Source organism: Notamacropus eugenii, chromosome 3, assembly GCF_028372415.1.
Source record: "Notamacropus eugenii isolate mMacEug1 chromosome 3, mMacEug1.pri_v2, whole genome shotgun sequence".
Classification (NCBI taxonomy): domain Eukaryota; kingdom Metazoa; phylum Chordata; class Mammalia; order Diprotodontia; family Macropodidae; genus Notamacropus; species Notamacropus eugenii.
Genome location: NC_092874.1, coordinates 55,521,282 through 55,547,160, shown reverse-complemented (window position 1 = coordinate 55,547,160; position 25,879 = coordinate 55,521,282). Strand labels below are relative to the sequence as shown.

The 25,879-nt window shown below is 40.4% G+C and overlaps 2 protein-coding genes and 1 long non-coding RNA gene across 14 annotated transcripts in view; 2 read left to right on the top strand and 1 right to left on the bottom strand.

The window, feature by feature from the left end:
- CROT (carnitine O-octanoyltransferase) overlaps window positions 1–1,550 on the top strand; it is a 34,436-nt gene extending 32,886 nt beyond the window's left edge. For all 5 annotated transcript variants that reach the window (XM_072651584.1, XM_072651581.1, XM_072651582.1 and 2 more), the window contains one exon: window positions 647–1,550. In XM_072651584.1, coding sequence (XP_072507685.1) covers window positions 647–767 — 121 coding nt within the window. In that variant the 3' untranslated portion in view covers window positions 768–1,550. The remainder of the gene's footprint in view (window positions 1–646) is intronic.
- Window positions 1,551–5,874: 4,324 nt separating this feature from the next.
- LOC140532743 (phosphatidylcholine translocator ABCB4) overlaps window positions 5,875–25,879 on the bottom strand; it is a 116,875-nt gene continuing 96,870 nt past the window's right edge. For 7 of the 8 annotated variants that reach the window (XM_072651572.1, XM_072651573.1, XM_072651576.1 and 4 more), the window contains 5 exons: window positions 22,732–22,888; window positions 18,716–18,913; window positions 14,112–14,318; window positions 6,270–6,416; window positions 5,875–6,132 (listed from right to left, as the gene is read on the bottom strand). In XM_072651572.1, the coding sequence (XP_072507673.1) occupies window positions 5,926–6,132; window positions 6,270–6,416; window positions 14,112–14,318; window positions 18,716–18,913; window positions 22,732–22,888 (916 nt within the window). In that variant the 3' untranslated portion in view covers window positions 5,875–5,925. Of the gene's footprint in view, window positions 6,133–6,269; window positions 6,417–14,111; window positions 14,319–18,715; window positions 18,914–22,731; window positions 22,889–25,879 lie in introns of those variants that run through there. The other variant, XM_072651577.1, reaches the window with a different exon arrangement.
- LOC140532746 (uncharacterized) lies at window positions 6,348–14,388 on the top strand. Its single transcript, XR_011976652.1, has 2 exons — window positions 6,348–6,437; window positions 14,206–14,388. It is a non-coding gene; the product is annotated as an uncharacterized lncRNA (long non-coding RNA).

The window sequence follows — 25,879 nt, the reverse complement described above, 5'->3', positions numbered from 1 at the left end:
TTAACTGGCATCAAGCATATTGACCGTTTGTTTAACCTTTGTATGCTGTGCTGCTTGTCATCTATACCTTTATCTGGTTATGGGGCCAATACAGGCTACGGGAGTGGGAAGAGACTTGAAGAGACTTGCAGCAGGGAGGTCACCCATTAGGCTGTTGGAGATAGTACACATGAGAAGTGAGGATGGCCTACCCCAGATTGTTGTCGTGTCGGGAGATAAGGGGATCTGTACAAGAGATATTATGAAAGTGGAAGTGATAGCATTTAACAACGGATTGGATGTGGTGGGGTAAGATTGAGGAATCAAGGGTAATACCTACATCAAGAGCCTGAGTAACTGGGAGGATGGTGGCATCCTCATGACTGGGTACTTCTTATGGTGCAAGTTCACTTAGGCCATGTGAGGTTTGGCTCAGGGGAGGAGATTGCATTAAGGTTAGATAGCAGATATAGTGATAAAAGGGAAGGAGGAGTAGGGGAAAAGTCTAGAGCAATAATAGGAGAAGCTCACAGGGAGAAGAGTTCCCTTAAAGATTTAGCAGTTCTGTCCATGATATAGGGTGGTGGCACTGACCTCAGTGGTATGGATAGGGCTATAAAGGAATCCCTTAGCGATTCTGTATAACATCTGTATTTATGCCATGCAGGTTTGTCGTGGCCTGTACAGCTTGGAAATCGTGTGCAGAGACTGATTCGGAAAAGCTGGTTAGGATGGTATTCCAATGTTTCGATGATATGATGCAGTTGATGAACATTGCCCAGCTTTAGAGAATTAAGTCCATACCAAAATATGTAGTTAAAAGGTGTGCTGGGCATAAATTGGGGCTGTGCAGAAGAATCTTGATTTGATGGAAAGTAGTTAAATATTGTAGTAATTAAGAAGAATCTGTCAATGTTATATTCCTTATAGCACTTACTGCCATATATACTAGAAATGCAGCTCTGCTTCTAAGCTGAATGTAATGCTTACTGTAAGTATACAACTATGCAATGCGTAGCATATGCCTCAACAATGCAGATCCATCCGTTTTCGTAGTGCAAGTCTTACTCTCGCTTTTATGAGAGATTTGTGTTGGTATCTATGTAAAAGCACTGACGTATTCTTCCCTGGCCGTTGTCTGATTTACATCCTCCATGCACTTTACCTCTTTCTAGCTGCCAAAGGGCATGACGAACACAGTCAGAGGCTCAGCTACCTAAAATGCTTGCCTTACACGTCCATTGCAAGAGAGGCCAGGCACAGATTTACTGGGAGGGCAGAGACCACTAGAATTTCATCATTATCTTAGAAAAACTAGACTGTGGAGAACAACAAAAAATGGGTTGTGGGCAGATGCTTGATACTAAAGAGATAATATGCCTAACTAAACATCTTATCTTATTGCTGCTTCATGAATATAAGTACAAAACATTTGATATAAAGTTCATTTTTAAAAGGTTTTGAAGGGTTAAATGGCAAATTCTCAGGATCTTCCACTTTGCTTTTTGATCATTTTTTTCTCTGTACAAATTTGTAGTTTGCATTCAGAAAATAAAACTTATTGAATCATCTCTTTTGTGTGTGTAAACTTAGTGCCATTTTGAGGGATTTGAAGGGTTTGGTTGATTTCACCACAGAAGCACTTTTTCAGTCTGCTTCATGTCCCCTTTCTCAGACTTGGGTAACAGTTCGCCCTGATTTTGATAGCGTCTCTTCTGTGTGTTCCTGCTCATCTGATAGCACTGAGGCAGGTTTGAGTCCTGAGTTGGAGATGGAGTGGTCATCTAGACTTGGCTTGAAGACTTCCAAGGAAGAGAAGCCCATCAGCTCCCCAGGAGGCCCATACCCCTCTTGCACAGCTATAACTGTTAGGAAGTTTTTCCTGACATCAAGCCTAAATTTGCTTCTTTCTGACTCCAGCTGGTGCTCCCATTTCTCCTTTCTGAGGCCAAACGAAACTACTTTAAACATTCTGCTGCTTAAAATATGGCATGTAGAATCAAGCACAATATTGTGGCTGCAACCTGATTAGGGCAGAGTATTTTGGGGCTATTCTCTCTTTCATTCTGGTCACTTTCTCTCAATGAAGCCCAAGATTAAAAACGTTAGATTTTGGGACTTGTCCTATCATACTGTTGACCCTTTGACTTTGCAGTGCACTAATCCCATGGTCCATCTTGGTCAGTTGAACTTTATCTAGACATGCCACTTGTGAAGCTGTCTTACACTTGTGAAGCTGATTTTTTTTTAAACTCAGATACAAAATTTTACATTTATCCCTGTTAAATTTCATCCTACTAAATTTGGCCCAGGGTTCTAGCTTGTTGCTCTTTTTTGTATCTTAATGGACATCAAACATGCTATCATTCCTAGCTTTATGTTATGTGCCAATTATGTAATAAACCTGTCATCCTTCCATTTGTCTGGTTGGAGGATCCAGGCTTAAATAAAATATATATCAGAAATATCTAGCAGGAGTTGGAGACAGCCCACCAGAAAGTTGTTTTGTGTTTGTTTGATTTTTACTAAGACAATGTAGTGTAATGGAAGAACACTTAATTTGGGATCGGAGAACCTGGCTTTGAAGCCCAGTCCTCCTAATTACTGCTTTTGTGACTGGCCAAGTGATCTCTCCACATCTGTAAACCAAGGTTGGACCCTTTAGAGAAACAAGAGTCTTACATGAGCCATTACAAGGAAAAAACCAAAAATACCATCCTTGACCACTAGCACTGGGCAAAATTATCCAGAAATGGTAGACTAAAGAATGTTTAAATGACATCTGTCCTGTTTCTTCTCCTCCTCCTCTCTCTTCTTCTTCCCAGAATAGGATAGTACCCTCCAAACTTGAAATCTTATCATCTTCCTAGGAAATCTGGACTTACTTTAGCTTGGCACCCTACTTTGATGGTTCCCATTGATATCCTCTCTCAGTCACACACACAGCATGGTGGTTTTTTGTTGTTGGCTCTGCCCTTAGGATCTCAGGCAGGGGATTCTTTTCCTATGTGCTTGGCTCAGGATGCCCTGTGGCAGCAAGTGGAGAAAGCCATAGGGGTGTTCCCTTTCTGCTGACTTTTGGGCCCATTTGCCACAGCAATTTATAAACAAAAAAGAAAGAAAACAAACTGATGGGAAATTTGGAGCCCCACCATCTGCTGCAGCCTTCAGGCATTCCAGCTCAGCTTTTTAAGGTCCCCTCTTTGGAAGAAGTTTGGAATCTTCCACCTCCTTTCTGATTCACAGGCCAGCTCATGTCACTAAAGAATTCTTTGGATGTCTTGCCCAGACTCACCCTCACCTTGTTCAGTCTGAATCTATGCCTTGGGAAACACCTGTATTCACCTACAGATGGAGGAAGAAGGTTCCAGCAGAACTCAGTAACTGAATTCTGAGTTGGAAAGTCTCTAGAACAGAAGGTCCAATGAGATACTGGCTTTTGGAGTAAGAAGACCTGGGTACAAATCTTGTTCCTGAGCCTTACTACCTGTTGACCTTAGTAAGAAAGTCACTTAAACTCCCTGGATGTTGGTTTGCTCATACGTAAAATGAAAGGTTGGACTCATTGTTCTCCGAGTCCCTTCCAGTTTTAGATCTGTGAATATGTGAATAAACACAAAAACAATGGTAGCTTTAGTCCCAATTTCATTTTTCCATAGGCTTCAAAGATGCACATATTTTCTTCCCAGATTGATGGAAAGCTGCTTCAGAACACTGACTTTTATCACCTAGTGCAGTGTGTGGCACATAGTAGGTGGTTAATAAAGACCTGTTGCTTGATAGATTGATCATGATACTTCAATGAAGCACCTTTTTCATTTTTCCATAGACTGCAGAGACATACATTAGGTAGAATATAAGCTTCTTGAGGACAGGAGCTATTTCTGTTTTGGTTTTGGCAGTTCCTAGGACGTTGCGTGGCACAAAGCCTGTACCTAATGCTTGTTGATGGATTTTAAAATGGAAATAAATGCATGAACAAATCTAATTTGAAATAGATTGAAAAACTTTAAGCAGAAAGAGATTAAAATATCGATCAATTGTAGCATGATTTCATGGAAAAAATTGAAGATTTTGAGTCAGTGGACCGAGGTTCAAATTCTGACCCTACAACTTACTGCCTGTGTGGCATTTCTCATTGAGAAAATGAAGGGCTTAGACTAGATGACCTTTATGGTCCCTTCTGTTTCTAAATTTATGATCCTTTGATCTATGGAAAACTTGGTATTGTAGTCTCCCAGTGGTTTCATGTTTTCTGTTTTGCAAGTGACCATCTCCGCCTAAGGATTTGTTTTTCCTTTAGACTTTGCCAGATTTCAGAAAAGGAGATTTTGGTTCCACATAAAAAAAACACTTCCAAATAATTAAAGGTGTCTACAAGTGGGATGTGATGGCTCCTAGGCAGTGAAGTCTCTGTTACTGAAGGTCTTCGGGCAGAGGCTGGATGATTGCTTTTCAGGCTGGCCAGCCTGATTAACCTTGATGTGATAAAACAGGGCAAGGAAAGATCTCTATGGAGCATGATCGATTGACCCTGTGTGGCATATTTTTGGGACAAGATGAACATGAGTCATACAGGCTGGGCAGGCATAGATGGATTACAGTCTATATTGTTGGTGGAAACTCCATGTTTCCACGTGAGTGTCATATCTACCAAGTGTCTGCTCACTTTACTTTGATTCCTGTTACATATCATTTCATTGGCTTTGGCCCATACATCTCACCTGTTGATCTTTTTGAATCCTGACTCTGTCATCCAGTATGCCAGGTATTAGTCCGCTGTCAGTGACAGATAAGAGCCCTCTACCCATTTGGAAGACTTGGGTTCAAATCAAGTCTCCTATGTCAGAAACAGACAACAGTGATGGGGGAGGCAATGATATTGAGTCAGGAGAAAGGTCAAGAGAGACAAGACCCGCAAGAAATCCTCATCTGATCACCACAGTAAAGTAGATACTCCTATCAACTCATCACACCGTGTTGAGGACCAGGATGGAGGGCGGTTGACAAATTCAGGATAGACCTTCAGGGAAACTGTTTTTTGAGACTATGCTCATTTTCATCCAGAATGACTCTCCATGCCCCCCAGATGTTGCTGTCTCCGTGAGACAAACAAGAGAACTACAGAATACCAGGGATATGTAAAATAGATGCCCTCTATGTTAACAGTCTTTAAAGACAATAAGACTGGTCAAATCAGTAGGACAGGAGACCAGCAGCATGTCAAGTAGACTTGGAGTTTCTGTCTATATGTACCCTGACCCTCGGATCAATAAACCGAGTTGCCCTATCTTCTGCCTGTCCATGTGTCTTTCTTTTTCATTGCTGTCACCTAGCCACATGGGGATGCAGGCTGTCTGCCACAATACTGTTTTCCCCATACAATAAGAGTATTCCCCATTACTGGCAATTTCTCCTAATTATACAGTTGTACCTGTCTGAACTTGTACAAGACTTAGAGTCAGAGGACCTGGTATCAAATACTACCTATGTGATCTTGGCCAAGTCAATTAACCTTTCTAGACTTCAATTTCTTCTTCTTTGAAATGGGCAGTCAGAGCTGGGGGACGGGGACAGGTTTGAACTATATGATTTCCATGGTCCTTTCCCTCTCTAAATCCTATGATCTTTTGATTTTGTTATCTAAGAGTTTATAGTAGACCAGATAATAAAAGCTGGGCTGCAATGTCATCTTTTATCAGTGGAGAGATTCACTAGCCCCAACTTCTTCAACTTCCTTGAGTTTCAGGTATCGATTTCTTTAAATCAGATCCCTACTGTCAATTTCATAAAAATAAAATATGATTTACTAGACCTACTAGAATTTCTCTGGAGCAAGATTTACTTAGAGCTGGTGAACACTTATTGTAAAAATTTATATTAGAAGACAAAAAATAGTGAAATAGTATATATGTTTATTTCTAAGAAGTGAAAAATAACAAGAGTTCATAAGTTCTGCGTCCCAGTCTGAACAGTGACCATTGAAAAGTAGATGCCTTTCTGAGCCAGCAGCTGCTGATGTGTTCCTTGTTCTTTGACCTTGCCATTCTGGAATACCACAATAAGATCGGCATTCTGGATGGTGGAGAGGCGATGAGCGATCACAATACAGGTACGACCTTCTCTGGCCTTGTCCAGGGCTTCCTGAACCATCTGTCGGTAAGCAAAATATAAGGCATTTTTAGTTCACAGTTCATTCTCTTCCTTTTCATTGTTTTCTTCCATTTTAGTCACAGAGATAACTTTTGTTTTACAGATGAAATATGCATAGAGAATATTGTAGCCCATACCTTTTCACTTTCTGTATCCAGCGCTGATGTGGCTTCATCCAACAGCAGGATCTGAGGGTTTCTGATGAGGGCTCGAGCGATCGCAATGCGCTGTTTCTGACCCCCTGACAGCTGAGTCCCTTTGTCTCCCACCCTGGTTTCATATTTCTGAAAGAATATTTTGAATAGGTAACTACAGAGGACAGAAATTAAAATCTAACTCAGAAAAATTCAGTTTGATATATCATAGTGAACTTTAGCTCTAGTAAAACAGTTCTTCAAAGAAAAAAGATTTTCGAAGAAAAAGTCTTACAGATATTCACTGTCCTTTGTAGACAGTGGTGGTTTTGGTTTTTGTAGATTTTTTCTACCAATCTAGCAATTCATTTTCAAAATTAAACCACAATGTTTAGTTTAGATTAAAAGACTAATATTTTTAAGACTCTTAAGTTTGGTCTCCAGCAAGATTTTTGTGACAAGTTCTTATAATTTCCTAATTCTTAGCAGTGTTACATAATGATAAATTTGATGCTATTTGTATTTATTATGTATTATTTATCAGGAGTGTTCATTAAGTGCTTGCCCTATGAGTACTGTATGTTACCCTGGGATTACAAAATTAATTATGATATATAACCTGCTTTCAAGGAACTCACCGTTTAACATGGAGGAAAGACATGTACAAGTGCTTTGAGAAATTTGAGGAGGGAGAAATCACTTTTATTTGGGGAAATGGGGATGGAAAACCTTCAAGGAAGAGGAAGCAGATGGAATTATAAAATTTTAGGATTAAAAGGGGCTTCAGAAGCTATCTAGCCCAGCCCACACCTGATGAGGTGATCATTCTGTCTCTGGACTCCTGGTGAGAGGGAGCCTCTTACCCCCCAAGGCAGCCCATTCTACTTTGGGATAATTCTAAGAGGAAGTTCTTCCTTACATTAAACCTAAATCTGCCTTGCTGCAACATCTGTTCCACTCTCTGGGGTCAGGTTCAGGACTGATCCTTCCACATGACAACCTTTCAGATACTTGAAGGCAGCTCTCATGGTTACTCTTAAATTTTGTCTTTTCTAGGGTAAAACAAGTGCCAGTTCCTTTAAACTATTTTCATATGACATAGGCCCAAGGTGCTTCTTCATCCTGTTTGCCCTTTTCTGGATGCTCTGTAGCTTATCAATATCCTTCCTAAACTGTAGTATCCAGAGTAGAACACAATGCTCTTGATGTAGTCTGACCAGGGTAGAGTATAGTAGACATATTACCTCCCTACCTAGTCCTGGTCACTATCCCTTACCAACATGTTCCATTGCTGACTCATTTTGAGCTTTCAGTTCACTAAAACCTTCTCAGACCAAGTTTTGTCTAGCTATTCCATTATTTTATACTTTGTAAAGTTTGGTTTTTGAACCCAAGAATAAGAATCTAAATGTATCCCTATTAAATATCATAGTAATGGATTCAGTGCCTGAATTGGGCCTTGAAAGAAGCAGAATACTCAACAGAAACTTGGGGGTAGTCTACTTCAAGATATGGGAAAAAGTCAAACAAAGGCACAAGAAATACAAACTCTGAGATTCCTCTTTGGGATTACAATCCCCTGGTCTTCCACTCCTCTCTCACTCTACCTTTCCTTGTTCCTTGCCTCACTATAAACACTGGGAACTTGACTGTTGCCTCTTCTAGCTAACAACACTATTTAATCCTCACTGTTGTTGTCCAGTCTTTACCCAGCGCTTGGTTCCTTAAATAATGCCTGCTTCTCTACCCTTGAATCTTTTGCCCCTTCACTGTCTGTCTTTTGCTCATTAAAGGGGCCATTCCCTGCCTACTTCTTAAAGAGACCTATTCACTGAATGGACTTTACCTCCCTCTAAATGAGTACCTGAAAAGCCTAGTCTAAAAAGGCCAAGGTCTCCCATCGCATCCTGGGCCATCTCCAGTCATCCTGATGATATGAATCCAGATGACTCAGGAGGAGAAAGTGAGGCTGGTGACCTGCACAGCCCTCCCTCCCTCACAAGTCATGGCATTTCTCTGATGTCATGGTCTTCTTCGAAAACGAAGGATGAACACATGACACAACAACAACAGTTCTGACTTGCTGATCTTCAACACTGGTTAAGTCCTTCTGTTTATTCTTACTCCTAAACTGTTGACCCATGTTGAAAAAGATACAGGAACTTGCTCAATGAGTCCACTACAAATTTATGCATACTAATAGCAGCTGGGCCATCACTGCTACACGGCAATCCTTGAAACCATCGTTTAGAGAGTCTCTTATCACATTACCCACTGTGGTTATTCCAAACCTTTTATTCTCACCTCAAGATTCATCTTCACCTCCTTTCTAACGCTCCACTGTACTGAAGATATGGAAACCCTCAGATGCCAAACTCCCCTCTCTCCTCCCCCACTCTTCACCTGAGTTGGCTTCCTTCTGCTCTTCTATAGCTTCAGAGCCTACAGCAGGTGTCGTTTTTGCCAGAGCTAACCCTGACATTTTACCTTTGTTCCTATTACCTCACAATTTTTTTTCTGTGACCTTGCTCTGTCCCTTCTCCCTCAGGCATCTCCAGTTTGTCCTCCAATGGCTCTTTCCCATGAGGCTAAAAGCATGCTTAGGTTTCTATTTTCTGAGTGTAGAGCAAATAAGCACCGCTCATCACTCCTTCCCCCCAACCACTATGTTAGAACAATGGTCTTATCTATTGAGAGCATTTTGTGAGAAGGGACCTGGACTGAAAGTTAACAACAGTCTGGCTTGGGCACTAACTGCTCTGAGCTTCAGACTGCTCCTCTGTAAAAAGAGAAAAATAATATTTATGTAAGGAGGGTCAGAGGACTGAACAGTATCCTGGGATTTGTGGTTCAGAGGGATCCAGCTCTCTCATTAATGTGAGACTCTCATTATCTTTGAGCCAGAAAGTGGACTTGTTTTATGCCTGGGAGTTCTTAAGGGGATATACATAGCCTGTGAGAAGGAGACTGAGAAGATGTATAGGAGACTGTAAGAGTTAAGCATCAGCAGCAGATAGGAGACCATGGGATCCCTGGTCCCACTCAGGGCTTCAGCAGCTTAGCTGTAAAGAACTGGGCACACAGGAAAAACAATGAAAAGGAGAAACTCAGTGGAGGTTAGGCTGCATCTGTAAAGGGCAAGATTGGGGTGGGCCTTGGTTAAACCTTGCAAATATCTCAAAACTGAAGACTCAGGCTATGACGTACTCTGCTTGCTCCCTGCACTAGGGAAAGGAACCTGGTGAGGAATTCCATGGCAAGTACTTTGTGGAAGGCACTCAATCCTTTCTGCTCCTTCCTTCCTTCTGGAAAGGACAATTGAATTTCACCTCACTGGTTTCCCCTTTTTCTTTGCTCTCTTACACTTTTGTCTGGAGATTTAATTAACCACCCTGTCACAAAAGTTAGCTGACTTTCAGCCTAGATGCAACAGAATGACCCTCAAAGCAAGATGACCCCCTCTTCTGCTGTTTTACAGAGTTTATGGCAGAAGGAATGTTACTACCATAATCCCAATAGCTCAGAGCCTCCAATTAGGAAAATTTCTAACATTCAGACAGAGGTTTGGCTCTCTGTCCCACTCTGAAGTTTTATGTATCTCTACCTAAGCCCTGGTTTCAATGTTTGAGGCAGAATCACAATGCAGGAAACATTTAGGTAAAAGAAATAAGCTGAATATATTAGTGCCTATTACTAGACAAGCATGGGGAAGACAAGCTCAAAACAGCAGACCTTTGTGTTTGGGAATTTCCCTTAGTGCTTGAAAAGGTGAATCTAAACGATCGCCTCAGTGTGAATCCTCTGTTTCTAGAGGCTGGGCACAATGCCCCACCCACTTCAAGGTCTTTTTTTGCCACTGCTTATCCCTCCTTTTCCATTTTTCCTTTGAGTTGTTGCCTTGTGCCATAGTCCATTAAGAATTCCTGAGGGTGGGGGCGGAGCCAAGATGGCAAAGTAGAAAGACGCACATACACATAGCTCCGAACACACAAACCACAGAACGGCAGAGGGGACTAACCCAGGGCGAATTCTGCACCCAGAGACCACGGAATATTGGAGCGAGGGAGATTTCTGTTCCGGAGAGACCAGCAAACCTCTCGCGGGGGGACCTTCGCGCCGGGGAGGGAAGAGGAGAGCAGCCCTGCCGCGGCAGCGACACCGTGGGAAAGAGATCCAGCAGCCACGCGGGTCCCCCCACCTACAGAGGGACCTGCAAACCTCTTGCAAAAGGTCCGTTGTGCTGCAGACACGGTGCCCAGCCCGGACCTGTGGCGGCGACGGCGGCCGCGGCTCCGAGAGACAAAGTTCTGAGAGGGATCCGGAGGTGGGATCTTCAGCAGCTGCAGGGGCCCCCCACCAACAGGTGACTGACGGGGGTAGGTGAGAGAGTCTCTTTGGCAGGTTGAGAGGGGAGCGTGGTGCCCCCATAGCTCGGGCCCCCCTGGGAGGTGGGGGCTGAGAGGCGGCTGCGGACGGGGGCTCCGCAAACGAGCGGGAGCCTGGATCCATTGTGGAAGGTCTGTGTATAAACCCCCTGAGGGAACTGAGCCAGAGAGGCGACCCTGCCCCTGACCTCAGCACCTGAGCCTAATTTAACACTGAATAACAGCCCTGCCCCCGCCAAAAATCCTAAGGCGGGAAGCAGCATTTGAATCTCAGTCCCCAAACGCTGGCTGGGAGGACCAGGAGGCGAGGTGGATGTGAGGAGAACATTCAGAGGTCAGGCCACTAGGGGGAGACAATGCCAAGAAAAGGGAAAAGAAATAAAACTATTGAAGGGTACTTTATGGGAGAAAAATCACTTCCTCCCTTCCTTTCTGATGGGGAGGAACAAGGCTTGCCATCAGGCAAAGACACAGAAATCGAGGACTCTGTGCCCCAGCCCACCCAATGGGCTCGGGCCATGGAAGAGCTCAAGAGGAATTTTGAAAATCAAGTTAGAGAGGTGGAGGAAAGACTGGGAAGGGAAATGAGAGGGATAAGGGAGAAGCATGAAAAACAGATCAGCTCCCTGCTAAAGGAGAACCAAAAAAATCTTGAAGAAATTGGCACCTTGAGAACTAGCCTAACTCAGCTGGCAAGGGAGGTGCAAGGGGCCAATGAGGAGAAGAATGCTTTCAAAAGCAGAATTAACCAAATGGAAAAGGAAATTCAAAAGCTTACTGAAGAAAATAGATCTCTCAAATCTGGAATGGTACAGATGGAAGCTTTGGACTTTTCGAGAAAGTCAGATATCTCAGAACATACCGCGCAGATTCGAAAAATGGAAGATAATGTGAAATATCTTATCGGAAAAGCAACTGACCTGGAAAATAGAATCAGGAGAGACAATGTAAAAATTCTGGGTCTACCTGAAAACCATGATCAAAAGAAGAGCCTAGACATCATCCTCCACGAAATTATCAAGGAAAACTGCCCTGAGATTCTAGAACCAGAAGGCAAAATAAATATTCAAGGAATCCGCAGAACACCGCATGAAAGAGATCCAAAAAGAGAAACTCCTAGGAGCATTGTGGCCAAATTCCAGAGTTCCCAGATGAAGGAGAAGATATTGCAAGCAGCTAGAAAGAAACAATTCAAGTATTGTGGAAATACAATCAGGATAGTACAGGATCTGGCACCTTCTACATTGAGGGATAGAAGGGAATGGAATAGGATATTCCGGAGGTCAAAGGAACTAGGACTGAAGCCAAGAATCACCTACCCAGCAAAACTGAGTATAATACTTCAGGAGAAAAAATGGTCCTTCAATGAAATAGAAGACTTTCAAATTTTCCTGATGAAAAGACCAGAGCTGGAAAGAAAATTTGACTTTCTAACACAAGAATGAAGAGAACCATAGGAAGGCGAACAGCGGAGAGAAATCATAAGGGACTTACTAAAGTTGAACTGTTTACATTCCTACATGGAAAGACAATATTTATAACTCTTGAAACATTTCAGTATCTGAGCACTGGGTGGGAGTACACACACACACACATGCACACACGTACACATACATAGAGACAGAGTGCACAGAGTGAATTGAAGAGGATGGGATCATATACTAAAAAAAAAAAAATGAAATCAAGCAGTGAGAGAGAAATATTGGGAGGAGAAAGGGAGAAGTTATATGGGGCAAATTATCTCTCATAAAAGAGGCAAGCAAAAGACTTATTAGTGGTGGGATAAAGAGGGGAGGCAAGAGAAAAACATGAGATCTACTCTCATCACATTCCACTAAAGGAAAGAATATAATGCACACTCATTCTGATAGGAAAACCTATCTCATAATACAGGAGAGTGGGGGACAGGGGCACAAGCAGGAAGGGGGGGAGGATAGAGGGGAGGGCATGGGGAGGAGAATGCAATACGAGGTCGACATGGGGAGGGAAAGGACCATAAGAAAATAGAAGTAATGGGGGACAGGACAGGATGGAGGGAAATATAGTTAGTCTTATACAACACAACTAGTATGGAAATCATTTGCAAAACTAAACAGATATGGCCTATATTGAACTGCCTGTCTTCCAAGGGGAAGGGGTAGAGAGGGAGGGAGCTAAAGAAGTTGGAACTCAAAGTGTTAGGACCAAATGTAATGTTCTTACCACTGGGTAACAAGAAACACAGGTTAAGGGGTCAAGAAAGCTATCCGGCCCTACAGGACAAAAGAGAAGATGGAGACAAGGGCAGGGAGGGAGGATAGAGGAGAGAGCAGATAGGTCACAGGGGCAATTAGAAAACTTGGGTCTGGGGGGGGAGGGGGAAAAAAGGGGAGAAAATTTGTAACCCAAAATTAAAAATTTAATAAAAAAAAAAAAAAGAATTCCTGAGGGTGACTCGTCTGCCTTCTGGCTCAAAGATCATTTTAGTTCCAAAGTGTTTTCAAGACTGAAAGGGGTTGTAATGATGATCAACTGTGAAAGACTTGGCTACTCTGATCAATGGAATTCCAAGACAATTCCAAAGGACTCTATGATGGAAAATGCTATCCACCTCCTGAGAGAGAACTGATGAACTCTGGGTACAAATTGAAGTATATTTTTTCTACTTTCTTTATTTTCCTTGCTTTATTTGGAAATATGCCTAATGTTAAAATGTGTTCTGCATGATTTCACATGTATAATCAATATTATATCGTTTATCTTCTCAGTGAGTGGGTCATGGGAGGGAGAGAATTTGGAACTCAAAATTTAAAAAGAAGAGAATGTTAAAAAAAAACAACTGAGAGGGAATGACTGTCCTTCTGAACTATAAATTCCAGGATGCCAATTAGTTCTCCAGCTTCTATTACACATGTACTGCCAACCAGATGCTTGTGAAAAGGGCTTTGTAAATGTTAAAGGGTAGGAAATAAGTGAGCTATGGCAAATTTGTGCCTCTACACATGCCCCACATCTGCAGTTCTCTCCCTCCCCATCTCTGGCTCTTAGACACCTTAGCTTCCTTCAAGGCTTAGCTCAGGGGCCATTGTCTACTTGAAATCTTTCCACCCAGTCCACAGTACTTTCTCCCTTCTCAGAATATCTTGTATTTACTTATCCTCTCAGAAGACTGTTACCTCCTTGAGGTCAAGAAATGTTTCAGTTCTGTTTTTGTATCCTCCATTCCCAGCACAATACCTAGCATGTCATAAGAAGTGTTTAATAAATGTCAGTTTAGTTGTATTGTACTGGATTCTTTCCTTTGCCACAGCAGTTATAGCAAGATTACACTTATGGTTCCATCTTGCATCCTATGTCTATAAGATAAATAGTTTACAAATAGCTAGAGGAATTTGATATTATCTGTACTTCAAGAGAACAATTGGAAATGCCATTTACAATTCAATTTTAACTCTGCACAAGTAGCTGTCAGTTCACTTACTTCAGGTAGTGTTTCAATGAAAGGATGGATGTTGGCGGCTTTGGCTGCATTCACAATCTCTTCATGTGATACCATCCGACTGTTGTTTCCATAGGCGATGTTCTCTGCGATGCTGCAGTCGAACAAGATGGGCTCCTGGGACACAATGCCGAGCTGAGCCCGCAGCCACTGGACATTAAGCTTCTTGGTTTCTTGACCATCCAGAAGCTGTAAACAAGAAACCACGGACTGAAAGAACAATCGGGCACAATTCAAAATAAACTTTTCTATTTGGAAATAGATTGCTGTTATCACTGGCAACCCTCCTCCCTCTGTATCACTTGGCTGTGTCCCTAGAAAGATACTAAGCATGAAGGATGGTCTTATAGGCTTGGTAGCTGTAAGGGGAAATCCAGTCCAATTGCCTTATTTAATACAAAAATTTAAAACAAAAACTCATGGAAATTAAGAGACTTGATGAACGTCACAAAGGTTGAGATCAGAGATTTAGTGCTGGAAAGGAATTTAGAGACCATAACTTTAGAGATGACAGACTGAGACTCAGGGTGCTAGTGACTGGCTCAAGGTCACACAGGTTTATCAGAGCTTTCCAGATAGAAGGGATCTTGGAAGGCATCTAGTTCAACCCCTTCATTTCAAAGATTTGGAAGCAGGTCCTGATTCATAGTCTGGCATGTTTTCCTTTACACCATTTTGTTAGGCTACTTGTTGATTTGGCCTCTGCAATACTCCTTTTTTAATTTTCAGTTTGTTTTTAAGATAATCTTTTTGTTCCTGACATGTAAGAAAACTAGATTTTGAGAGTGGGGCAAAGGATTTTTTTTTAAGAAGACACAAACAAAAAGAACATAATGTCTTACTTGGGTAAGACATATATCTGGTACATGGCTTACCTGTAAGCACATGAGCAGATCACAGCCACACTAAGACTGCAATTAGTCAAACTAGGACATGGGCACATGAATCATGGCACTCAATTTCCTGTCACTACCCTAGAGGTACACAAACAAGCTGAAGGCACTGGGTGAAGTAGAAACTGCTCCCTTGTATTATGAAGGCCACCTCAAAACTTCTCAGGCTAAAAAGGCTTTGAAGCCTTTGTATAAGATTTTTTTTTAGAGGCCTACATAACATCTTGTCCAGGTTATTACAATAACCTCTACTTGTTCTCTTAGCATCCAGTTGTTCCTCCTCTCTAATTCGGCTACCAAACTGATATTCCTAAACATAGGTTTAAGATATCACTCCTCTATTCAAAAAACTTTGGAATTCAAAGTCCTTCCCAAGCTGGCTCCAGCCTGTCTTTTGAGAATGATATCACATTAATTCTCCCCTATCTCCATTTGACATTCTAGTAAAACTGGCAAACATCCCATCATCTCTCTGTTCCTTAGCACAGACTGGTCCCCATGCCTGGAACATTCTCCCTCCTTGCTACTGCTTCTAGGACTCCTGAGCATCCTGCTCTCTTACTGAACCCCTACTTATCTTGTGTATCAACTCCCTGTTGATCATTTTTGTTCTACATTTTCCAGAGTATTGGTTACTCTCCCTTACCAAGAAAACCAAATGAAATTTGAGTAGTTCTACCTTCTCTCTTTTGTCACTCATCTTTATCCCATCAACCCCAAGCAAAAGTTCTGTTTCTCTTTTGATGCTCCTTTTCCTTCAGTATAGTTAAAATGCTTTTTTTTGTTGTCCTTTGCTTCCCTCACCAACTGGCAGCTCATTCTGAACTTTAACATCCCTGACATTTTATAGGGCCATGTCCTGTCTTTATACCCATCTTCCATTACCTACCCTTGCTTCCATCTTTTGTCTATTTCTTATTTTTTTAATCTGTAAGATCTTAATCTTATCCACTTATCCAATTATCTGCCAGATCTTGCTGTTTTACCTCCATTACACTTCCTATATATCCCTACCTTTCCACTCACAGCCATTACCCTAGTTCAGGTCCTTAACCAAATCTTGCCTAAATTGTTATCTCTTGCACAAATCTTTCCATTTCCAATCCATTTTCCACACACCTGCCAAAGTGATTTTCCTAATGAACAAGGCTGAACATGCCATCCCTCTGGTCAGTAAACTCCAGTGCCTTCTTATTACCCCAGTGCCAGAAAGAAAGATCCTATATATACACCAAGATATTCATAGAACAACTCTTTTAGGAGCAAAAATCTGAAAACAAATGGGAGAAGGGGTGCCCATCCAGTGGAAAATGGTGATCAAACTGTGATGTGTGAATGTTATGTAATATTATTGTTCCATAAGAAACAACAGACATGATGAATTCACAGAAATATGGAAAGACATAAGGACTTATGCAGAATTAAAAAAAAATAGTACCAAGAAGATGATCCACATAATGACTAAAATAATGTAGATGAAAACAAAACAAAACAAGGTATTCAGAATCAGATCAAATGCAATGACCAATCTTAATTCCAGAGGACTGAATCACGATCTCTTCATCTCACTAAGGAGGTTGGGGATTTTAAGTGTAGAATGTGAGCACTGTATTTGTGGCTGGCGTCATTTGCCTGTCTTTCTTTGTTCGTGGATACATGGAGAAGGATATTGGGAAGTGACAGTGGCATTAAAAAAATACAAAGCATTAATAAAACTTCTCTTAAATATCCTCAAAGTAATCAATATGTGTTTTAGTCATGTGCTCAATAAACATTCACCTCTTTTAGGGAAAGAATTGAATGTGAACCAGTTGCTGGGGACATCTAGCAAGACACATTATTTCTACAGTTGAAAGTTTCCAATCTCCTGAGACTCGTGGAACATGCACATGTAATAAATATAAATGTGTGTGGGGGGAGGCTTGTTAACACAACAATTACTGGGGGCTTCCCAGTAATCATACTCTTTGGTAAAGACCCCTCTCAAAGTTTCCTCAGAAAATATCTGAATTTTGCCCTGTTTTCCCTCATTCAAGATTTTCCCCAAGAACATTAGATTTTGACTACTGCCTAATGTCTACAAAAGGGAAAAGTGCTCCCATCACTCTACACCCTATCCTTCTCCCAGGTTGCCCTGCAGGTATAGTAACTTCCTACAGCAATCCCTTACCCAGCTTTCTCTTCCCATAATATATTCTAAGTTTTCTCCTCCTCCTCCTCTATACATTAGAAGAACTTAGCTCAACAACATGAGACTGTGCTTCCTGGTTTACAGCAACTTTATTCCTTACTGACCTTCCATGTCCTTACTTTTTTCCCTAACTTCTCTCTTACTCCACCAAAAAAAAAAAAAAAAAAGGGTCAGGTACCATACCACACAGAAAAGTGGGCCAAAGGGTATAACTGGGAAGGCATGCGTGTGTATGTGTGTAGAGTCACAAGGGGAAACCTTGTAATTCTCTAATTCAGACTAAAGTTCTATTTACAGAAGATTCAACTGGCTGCTACAACAAATTCCTTCCACAAATCTCTTCTCCAACTTTTCATCAAGGTGTAGAGGTGATCCTGTGCTCTTGAAAATGATGCTAACAGAGTGAAGACTCCCCTAGATTGTATCAAGCTGTAGTGGCTTCCAGAGTCTTCTGGTGAAGACTAATCATGCTCTTACAGGACCAACTTAGTGAAGTATGACAAGCTGATCATCAGTTTGTTGGCTATGAAGGGATGAATTCTTTGGTCATGGCAACCATGTCCTGTGTGAGTTCCAGGAACAAGTGATGTAAGAAAATAGACTTTTTGGTGAGAATAGATTGGTCGATATGGGTAAATTGGAGAAGGGCAGAGACTGAAGGCATAAGTGAGAAGACAAAGATGTGGACTTGGAAGTAGAATGGTTGTAGATGGTACCATGGAAAGGGCACCAAACTTGTAGTCACTGAACCTGAGTTAAAATTCTGACTCACTGGTCAAGTTATTTAACCTTTTTTGGGCTGCAGGTCTATAAAATGTTGGGGTTGAACTAGATCCCTTCTAACATCTTTTTCAGATCTAAATCTATCATTGTATGAGAGTTAGAGGTCCTTAACCTTGGTTAAGCTTCCCCAATAGCCATTTTTAAAAAATATTTTGTGGCCACCAATAGAGCATTTGACTGTCCATCAGTTACTCCTTCTCCTTGTGGTATGACCAGTTTCTGTCTAGTGTTGCTTTTTATACCACTTCTCTTATGCCAACTTTTTTTTGCAGCCTGCTCATATCTATCATATGCCTTCTTCATTACTCTATATGCAACTTTAATTCTTTAGTGGTTATGATATTCCATAACTTAAAGCCATGTTACTGAACAAATACTGATGCCAAGAAAGGGCCTTGTTTCAGTAAGAAGCTTGAAGCAAATGAAAGCACTGCATAATTTCCTAAGGGCAATCCATTCTTTTCTTACTGTTCAATCCTGGGTCCAGTTTACTGTCCATTTTCAGTGTTTGTCAAAGGAAAATGTACTAAAGAGTGAACTCTACAGGTGGCCACCCAACTGTATGACATTGTCTGGACAATAAGTACTATCTTCATCTAGGTTGTTTTTGCCCCTGTGGATATTTAGGCATATTCAACTCAACTTTATTAAAATAGACAAAGTTTTCTAGGCAATTTGTATTACTACTAAAAGATTATACTGAGAACAGTCCCACTTACCACCTTTCCAGCTAGGGGATCATAGAACCTCTCAAGAAGCTGGACAACGGTACTCTTTCCACAACCACTGCTGCCCACAAGAGCCAGGGTCTGACCCTTCTTCACCTTCAGGGTCAGTCCCTGAAGCACAGGGACATTTGGCCGGGTGGGATAGTTGAACACAACTTCATTAAATGCCACATTCCCTTCAAACTTCGCCTAAATCAAAATGAAACCAATAATGGGCTAATTATTATTTGAATAAGGAATGTTGAATCCAGGTAACATTACAGGAGCTATTGGGTCCACATATAAATCTCATAAATCTCTGGTACCATATAAAATCCTTATGTAGAAACATGGATATGTAAAGTTCAGATAATGTATACCTCAAACTACATTAAAATTCATATGCCATAGGTCTTTATGTGAAAATGCAATTTTGTGTCCATTTTCAACAGTTTTAATTTCACAGAATTTTTATAATTGAAAGAGACCACAGAGATCCAACCTCTTCACTTGTAGGTGTGGTAGAATGGGGAAACTGAAGTCCAGAGAGATTAAGATCTCTTGTCCAAGGTCCCATAGGTAAGTGGCAGAGCTGGGATTTGAATCAAGGTCTTTCAATGCCAAATCTATAACTTTGGATCATGCTGTGAAAAAAACCCTGCTCAAAAATAGGGTTTATTAACCAGTTGTAGTATTTATTTCATAGTCACTGATTATGGAAGAAAATGGAGAGTTATACTAAAAATAACCAATGTGCATGTACAAGAAACTCATAAATAAACTTAAAATTTAAAAATAACATGTATGGAAGATAGAACCAGGGGCAGGTAATAAAGTACAAAAGGATGTCATGGTTCTGAAGGAACAGTTTCAGGAGGGCAAACAACACTAATGGCAACAAAAAAGGGCAAACTACTTTTTCTTTCTTTCTTTTTTCTTCCTTTTCTTTTGGTTATATTAAAGAGGAGGATCAAAGAAGGAAGAATCATGGTAGAAGGGGGGATAATAATGGATACTCTCATATGCTTCTATTTTCTCTTCCAAGGAGAATGATCTCTGGCCTGGAAAGAACCAAATAGCAAAGATCTAAGAGGGAGCTGAAACTCAACATAAGCAGAGAGATAGTAAGGAAGCCCCTCTCTGCCTTTGATGAATTCATGTTAACAGACCAGGAGGAACTACATCTCAAGATGATGAAAGAGTTGGCAGATACGTAAGCCATTATCAGTGATCTTGGAAAGATCTGGAATATGGGAAAGGTGCCACATCTTTAAATGAGGGGTGGGCTGCATGATTTCTAAGATATATTTCACCTTTAAACCCTATGATTCTATTACTATGGAGCAGAAAAAACATCCATAATTTAAAAAAAAAAAAAAAAGAAGAGATTGAAGTCAGCAGACTACAGGCCAATTAACTCATTGACTTCAATACCTAGCATTGCTCAGGGATTCATTAATGAGCATTTATAAAAGGTAGTGGTGATCACAAAGGGCCAGCATGGTTTCTTCCAGGACAGGTCATGACAGACTATCATTATATCTTTTTTGGACAAGGTTATTAGTCTGGCAGATAAATTTTTGCAAGGCATTTAACAAAGTCTGTTTTTCTTTCAAAATGAAGAGAACTGGGTTTAGAGAATAGTACAATTAGAGGAATTCCAAATTGACTGAATTAGCCAGACACAAAGAATTGTTACTAATGGTTCAATGCCAAATTGAAAGGAGGTCTCTACTGATGTGTTCCAAGGATCTGCTCTTGGCCCTGTGCTCTTCAACATTTTCATTAGTGCCTTGAATAAATGTATAGATACCATTCCTATCAAATTTGCCAGTGCTACCAACCCCAAAGCAGCAGCTAAGGCATTCATTGATAGTCATTCAAAAAGATCTCAAAAGACTAGAGTAATTAGGTGCACTCTAAGAAGATGAAATTTAATAGAGATGGATGTAAACTCATACTTGCATTTTAAAAATAAGTTATATATTTATAATATGGAGAAAATATGGTTGGGCTGAGGTTCATTCATCTGGAAAAGATGTGGGGTTCTTAGTGGATTATAAATTCAGTGTCAGTGTTGTGATATGCCAGTCCAAACACTCTGAGCTACAATAAGAGAAACGTAGTGTCCGGGAGAAGGGAGGCAAGAACACTGTTGTTCTCTGTGTAGTGCCAATTACATCTCAAGTATCCTGTTCAGTTATGAGCACCGCTTTTTATCAAGATATAATAAGCTGAAGAATATCCACAGAAAGGTTGCCAAGAAAGAACAAATTATGCTATGTGAGAATCAGTGAGAATCAATTGGGTGAGTTTAACCTGGAGGAGAGATGACTTTCAAGAGGGCTAGTTGCAAAAGGGGTGACTTATGTACTATGTTCAAGTTTCTGGAGGATCTTCATATGCAAGATTGTAAGATTGTCACATATTTTGGCTCTAGAAGTAGGAGCAATGGGTGGAACTTGTAGGCTAATAATCAGAGCTATCCAAAAGGAGAATAAGTTGCCTTGGGTGGCAGTGGGCTCCCCCTTAGTCAAGAACTTCTAACAAAGGCTGGGAATCACTTGTTGGGGAGGTTGTAGAGAGGATGGGTTGGACTCAGTGGCCTCTGAGGTCTCTCCCAATGATGAGATTCTGTGATTCTACAACTGTTATCCTGGTACTGAGGTGAGACCACGTCAGTAATTCTCTTGTCCCCATCTTATTCAAAAGCTTTGGGATTTAGCAGCTGCTTCTGGCTTTATCTTCAGGCTGCCACACCTTCGTTGAAGTGATTCCATGGAGCCTGGGTAGTTGCAAAGGAGTCAAGAATTGCCCCAAAGCATCTGGTAAGCAAGTCTTCCTCAACTTCCTCTCAGGTGGTGCTTGAGTCAGGGTCACAGAATCTCAAGTTGGAAGAAACCTCAGACACCCTATCATTCAACTTTGATCCTGCATAAATAGTTTCTGTAACTTTCTGAAAAGTAGCCATCCAGCCTCACTATCTCAGTACCATGGTGGGAACTCACTCAACTTTTGGACCATTTCAACGATTAAAAAATGTTTCTTTATGTGGAACCAAAAGTGTTTCTCTATTTGTTCCTTCTTCTCTCTAAAGTCAACCAAAATAAACCTCATCCCACATAAGAGACCTTCAAATACTCGAGTCAGTGCTAATGCTCACCCTCCCTAAGTCTCTTCTTCTCTCACACATCCTTTTCTTCCAAACCATCCTCATAAGACATCGTTTAACAGTCCACTTACCATCCTGGTAATTCTTCTCTGAATGTGTTCCAACTTTTAAATAATATTCCTAAACTATGTCTTCTTACACTATAAATTTCTCCACAGAGGACCAAACATGTTGGGAACTATTAATAACTATGTATAGGTGACTTGCATGAGTGATTCTTGACTCATTTGTCCTTATAATGATAACTAATTTTAATGGAAATAATTCCCTGTCCTTTGCTTCACATAGGGGGCTTTCATTCAGGGAGCAGACATATCCAATAGACCTTGGACAATATTTTAATAACTTTTCACTTGGCTCTCTGGTTACCCTTCTACCTCGATAATGAAGAAAACCTGTTTATCCCTTTGGGGACTAAGTCATATGTTGTAACTTTGTGGTTATTAACTTACTAGGAATGCAAACCAAATATGAAATGTCTAGTGTAAGGTAAGCTAAATGTATAACAACCTTTGGCAAATGTATTATCATTTTTAATTATCATAAAAAATTACAGCAAATGGCAATGCACAGGGGAAAGAGCAATGAATTTAGTGTTAGAGGACCTGGTTCTGAATGTCACTTTTACTACCTGTGTGACCTTGGGCAAGACTTTCTTTCTTTGCCTCAGTTTCCTCATCTGTAAAAGGATGAAATTCTCCTAAGGTTCCTTCCAGGTCTATATCCTATGGTCCTATGACTTTCTAGTTAAAACTATCAGAGAGTATCATTGTGTCTCCAAAAACTAAGTCAACTTCTAGAAAACAAAAGAAAGCAAAACAAAAGATAAGCAGTGGTTAAGCATTCAGGAACTTACAGGCTTCAGTCCTGCTTCACTGTAGCTGTCTATGAGAGGCTCTCTTTCGAACAACATAAATAAGTGGGCTGCTGACAACTTGGCTTTAGCATAGTCTGGAGCAAATGAACTAGCGTGTCCTAAGGCCATGGCCCCAAACACAATGGCAGAAAACACCCTAGAACAAGTACAGGTGGATAATGTCAGATCACTCTTAACAAACAATTTTTCAAATTCTGTAGGACCAAACAAAGTTAATTTAGCTTGTAAAATCTCTACTCTTCCTACTTACATTTATTAATATCCCCCAAATGCCCAACCTACTAATCCCCAAATCATTTTATGATTTTCCTTTACTATACTGTGTACACTATAATTCTTTCAAATTCCCTTGAAACACCAATAATAAAGAAATAAGGGGAAGAAGCTTGAGTCCACTGCCTGAGTTATATTTTTTCCCCTACCCACTTTCTCCTTTCCTTTAGGCTCCCACTAATTTCCAATAGTGTAGCTTCTCAATGTCTTTCACTTATGATTAGATAGTAACTTTTGCATTGGGAGAATCAGGTTCATTATCAATTAAGTTTAACAAAATTTATTGTGGAAATTTGTGGATGGGGAAACTGATCACAAAGTGGTTGGGTTTTGACTCCAATCACACAGACACCTGCTATCTTGTATTCACCTCTGATGGAGAAAGACAAACTGACTGGGAAAGTAGATACAAAAAGAATGACTGGAGAAAGTGAACATGTCATCTTAGAATTCATGCTAGAAAAAAAGGAGTACTTGACATGGTCAGGTGTGTTCCTTAAACTTTTGGAACGCAGATTTCAAAAAGTTCACATGATAAATATGACCTCTATGGACAATGACTATAAAGGGAAAGATGTTTCAGAAAACAATGGGAGGTTCTCCAAATATGAAAATCTGATAACAGAGTTGGAGAAGATGCTGAGGAGGGAGGAAAGAGGAGCAACATCCCAAAAGATCAATGAGATTGCACAGGTCTCTTCCAATGAGCTCTGATTTTTAAAGGATTAATACAAATGAGGGAAGGAAGGACACAAAAGCAAAGATGAATATAAAAGAAAGATATAGAACTCTTAGAATAGCAACATGAAAGTAAATGCCTTTGGATAAGATGAGATTTGTGGAAAAAATATATAATGATAAAAAAAGGGCATTTTAACTTATGTTTGAGGGAAAGGGGACAAACAAGGAAGGGAGAAGTCTTTTGCTTGAGGCAGAGGAATGATGTCATGGTAACAGAGAAAGCCAAATTCCTCCAAATGGGATTAATTTTACTTCAATCTTTGTATTAAGGAGAAGAATCTTCATGATGGAAAGAGTAGACTGAAGTTCAAGATAGGCGACGAGACAGTAACAAAATTTATCCTCAAAACAAACAAATTAAATTCCAGGAGTTCAGAAAGAGCCTTCCATTGTAATCACTATTTTACTCTTGGTAATCTTTAAGGAATCATGGAGAACAGAAGAGATGTCAGAAGAATGATGACTGGTGAATCTAATCATTTTTCGAAAAATGGTGAATCCTGGAAATTACAAATGGTCCAATGCAGAACCCAGGGATCTAGTTGTTACCCTTCACTGTCCCTTCACAATCTATCCACTTCCTATTTTGGTCATTTATCTTCACGATGATATTTTTTTATGCAATTTGGTGTGACCAAAGTACTGTTGGTGACTATTATGCTCTAGTCTATCTACATTCACCATGTGTCTCACCATCGTCTTTAGGGTGATCTGCAACTTTGATTTCTCAGAGTTCCACATCCATAAAGTATGAATGCAGAAACATTTTTGTTGAAAAGATGGGATTTTTTTTTCAGAGAGAAGACTGGGATTTCTGAAAGTGCTATGTAATTTCCCCAAACAATATCCATTTTGATCTCTTCCTCCTATTCAGTACTGGGCTCAGTTCACTGTCTTCAGCATCTATCCAAGGTAAATGTATTATTGGACCCACTTTATGGTTGGGGATCCAATTTCATATCATGGTCTAAAGAAGAGGAAAGTCTTCATCCACTTGACTTTTCCTGTGTAGATAGCTGAGTCAAATTCTTTTAGGGATGAGGGAATTCATTTAGAAGCCTCTTCAATGTTTCAGACAATGCAATCAGCATAATATCATCTATCAACTGTAAACTGGAAAGTCTATAGAACTATAGCAGTCCTTTCTGAGTCCTCTACTAGGACTGTTGCCTTCCCCTCTGAACTTACCTCTCATATACTCTTATTTATACATTATCTCTCCCATCGAAATAGGACCTCCCTGAAGTCAGGGTCCATGTTTTTGCCTTTCTTTGTATCCCCAATACTTAGCACAATGCTTGACACATAGAAAATGCCTAATAAATGCTTGTTAATTGCATGATTATCTATAGGGAATCCCTTTTTTATTTGGGATCTGTCCTCATGATAGTCTCATGAACATATGGTGAGCATATATTTCCCTCTTTTAGTCCTCCATTGATTTTACTGATCAAAACTACTTGTGATTGCATTTACCAAGAAATCTTAGATAATTTTTAACTCACACATTAGGAGACACCTTATTGAATGGCCTTTAGAGCTGCACTTGCTCTATCAAACCAATGCTTTTTATAGTCAACAAACTGTAGGCAGAATGGTACCTTGTATTCCCTGTAACTTTCAGTCAATTGTCTGACTCTGGAAAATGTCATCTTCTTTAGGATATGGTTTGCAAAAGACTGTCTGTTCCTATCTCATATTTTTTTATCAAGCATTTCTTAGATATAACATTTGTAAATTGTTCTCCAATTTTGTAAAGGTGAGAAAGTAGTCATTTGGATTAATCTGTACTATTGACTAGGATCTCAGATGGTCTCCTTACTTCCGCTATCTTTTTGCTAAGCCATAATTCACACAACTACCAAAACAATCTTCTAAAAGCACAAATCTGACTCAGACTCTTCAGTGGCTCCCTATTGCTTCTAAGATAAAATAAACTCCTCAGCTTGGCATTGAAAGTCACTCACAATCTGGCTTCAAATGACATTTACAGACTTATTACATATTATTCCCCTTTAAACACTCCATATTCTACCCAAATGACTTATTGCTCCTCCAACTTGCCATTCCACCTCTTAATTTCCTTTGCTGAAATGCATTCTCTCCTTTACCT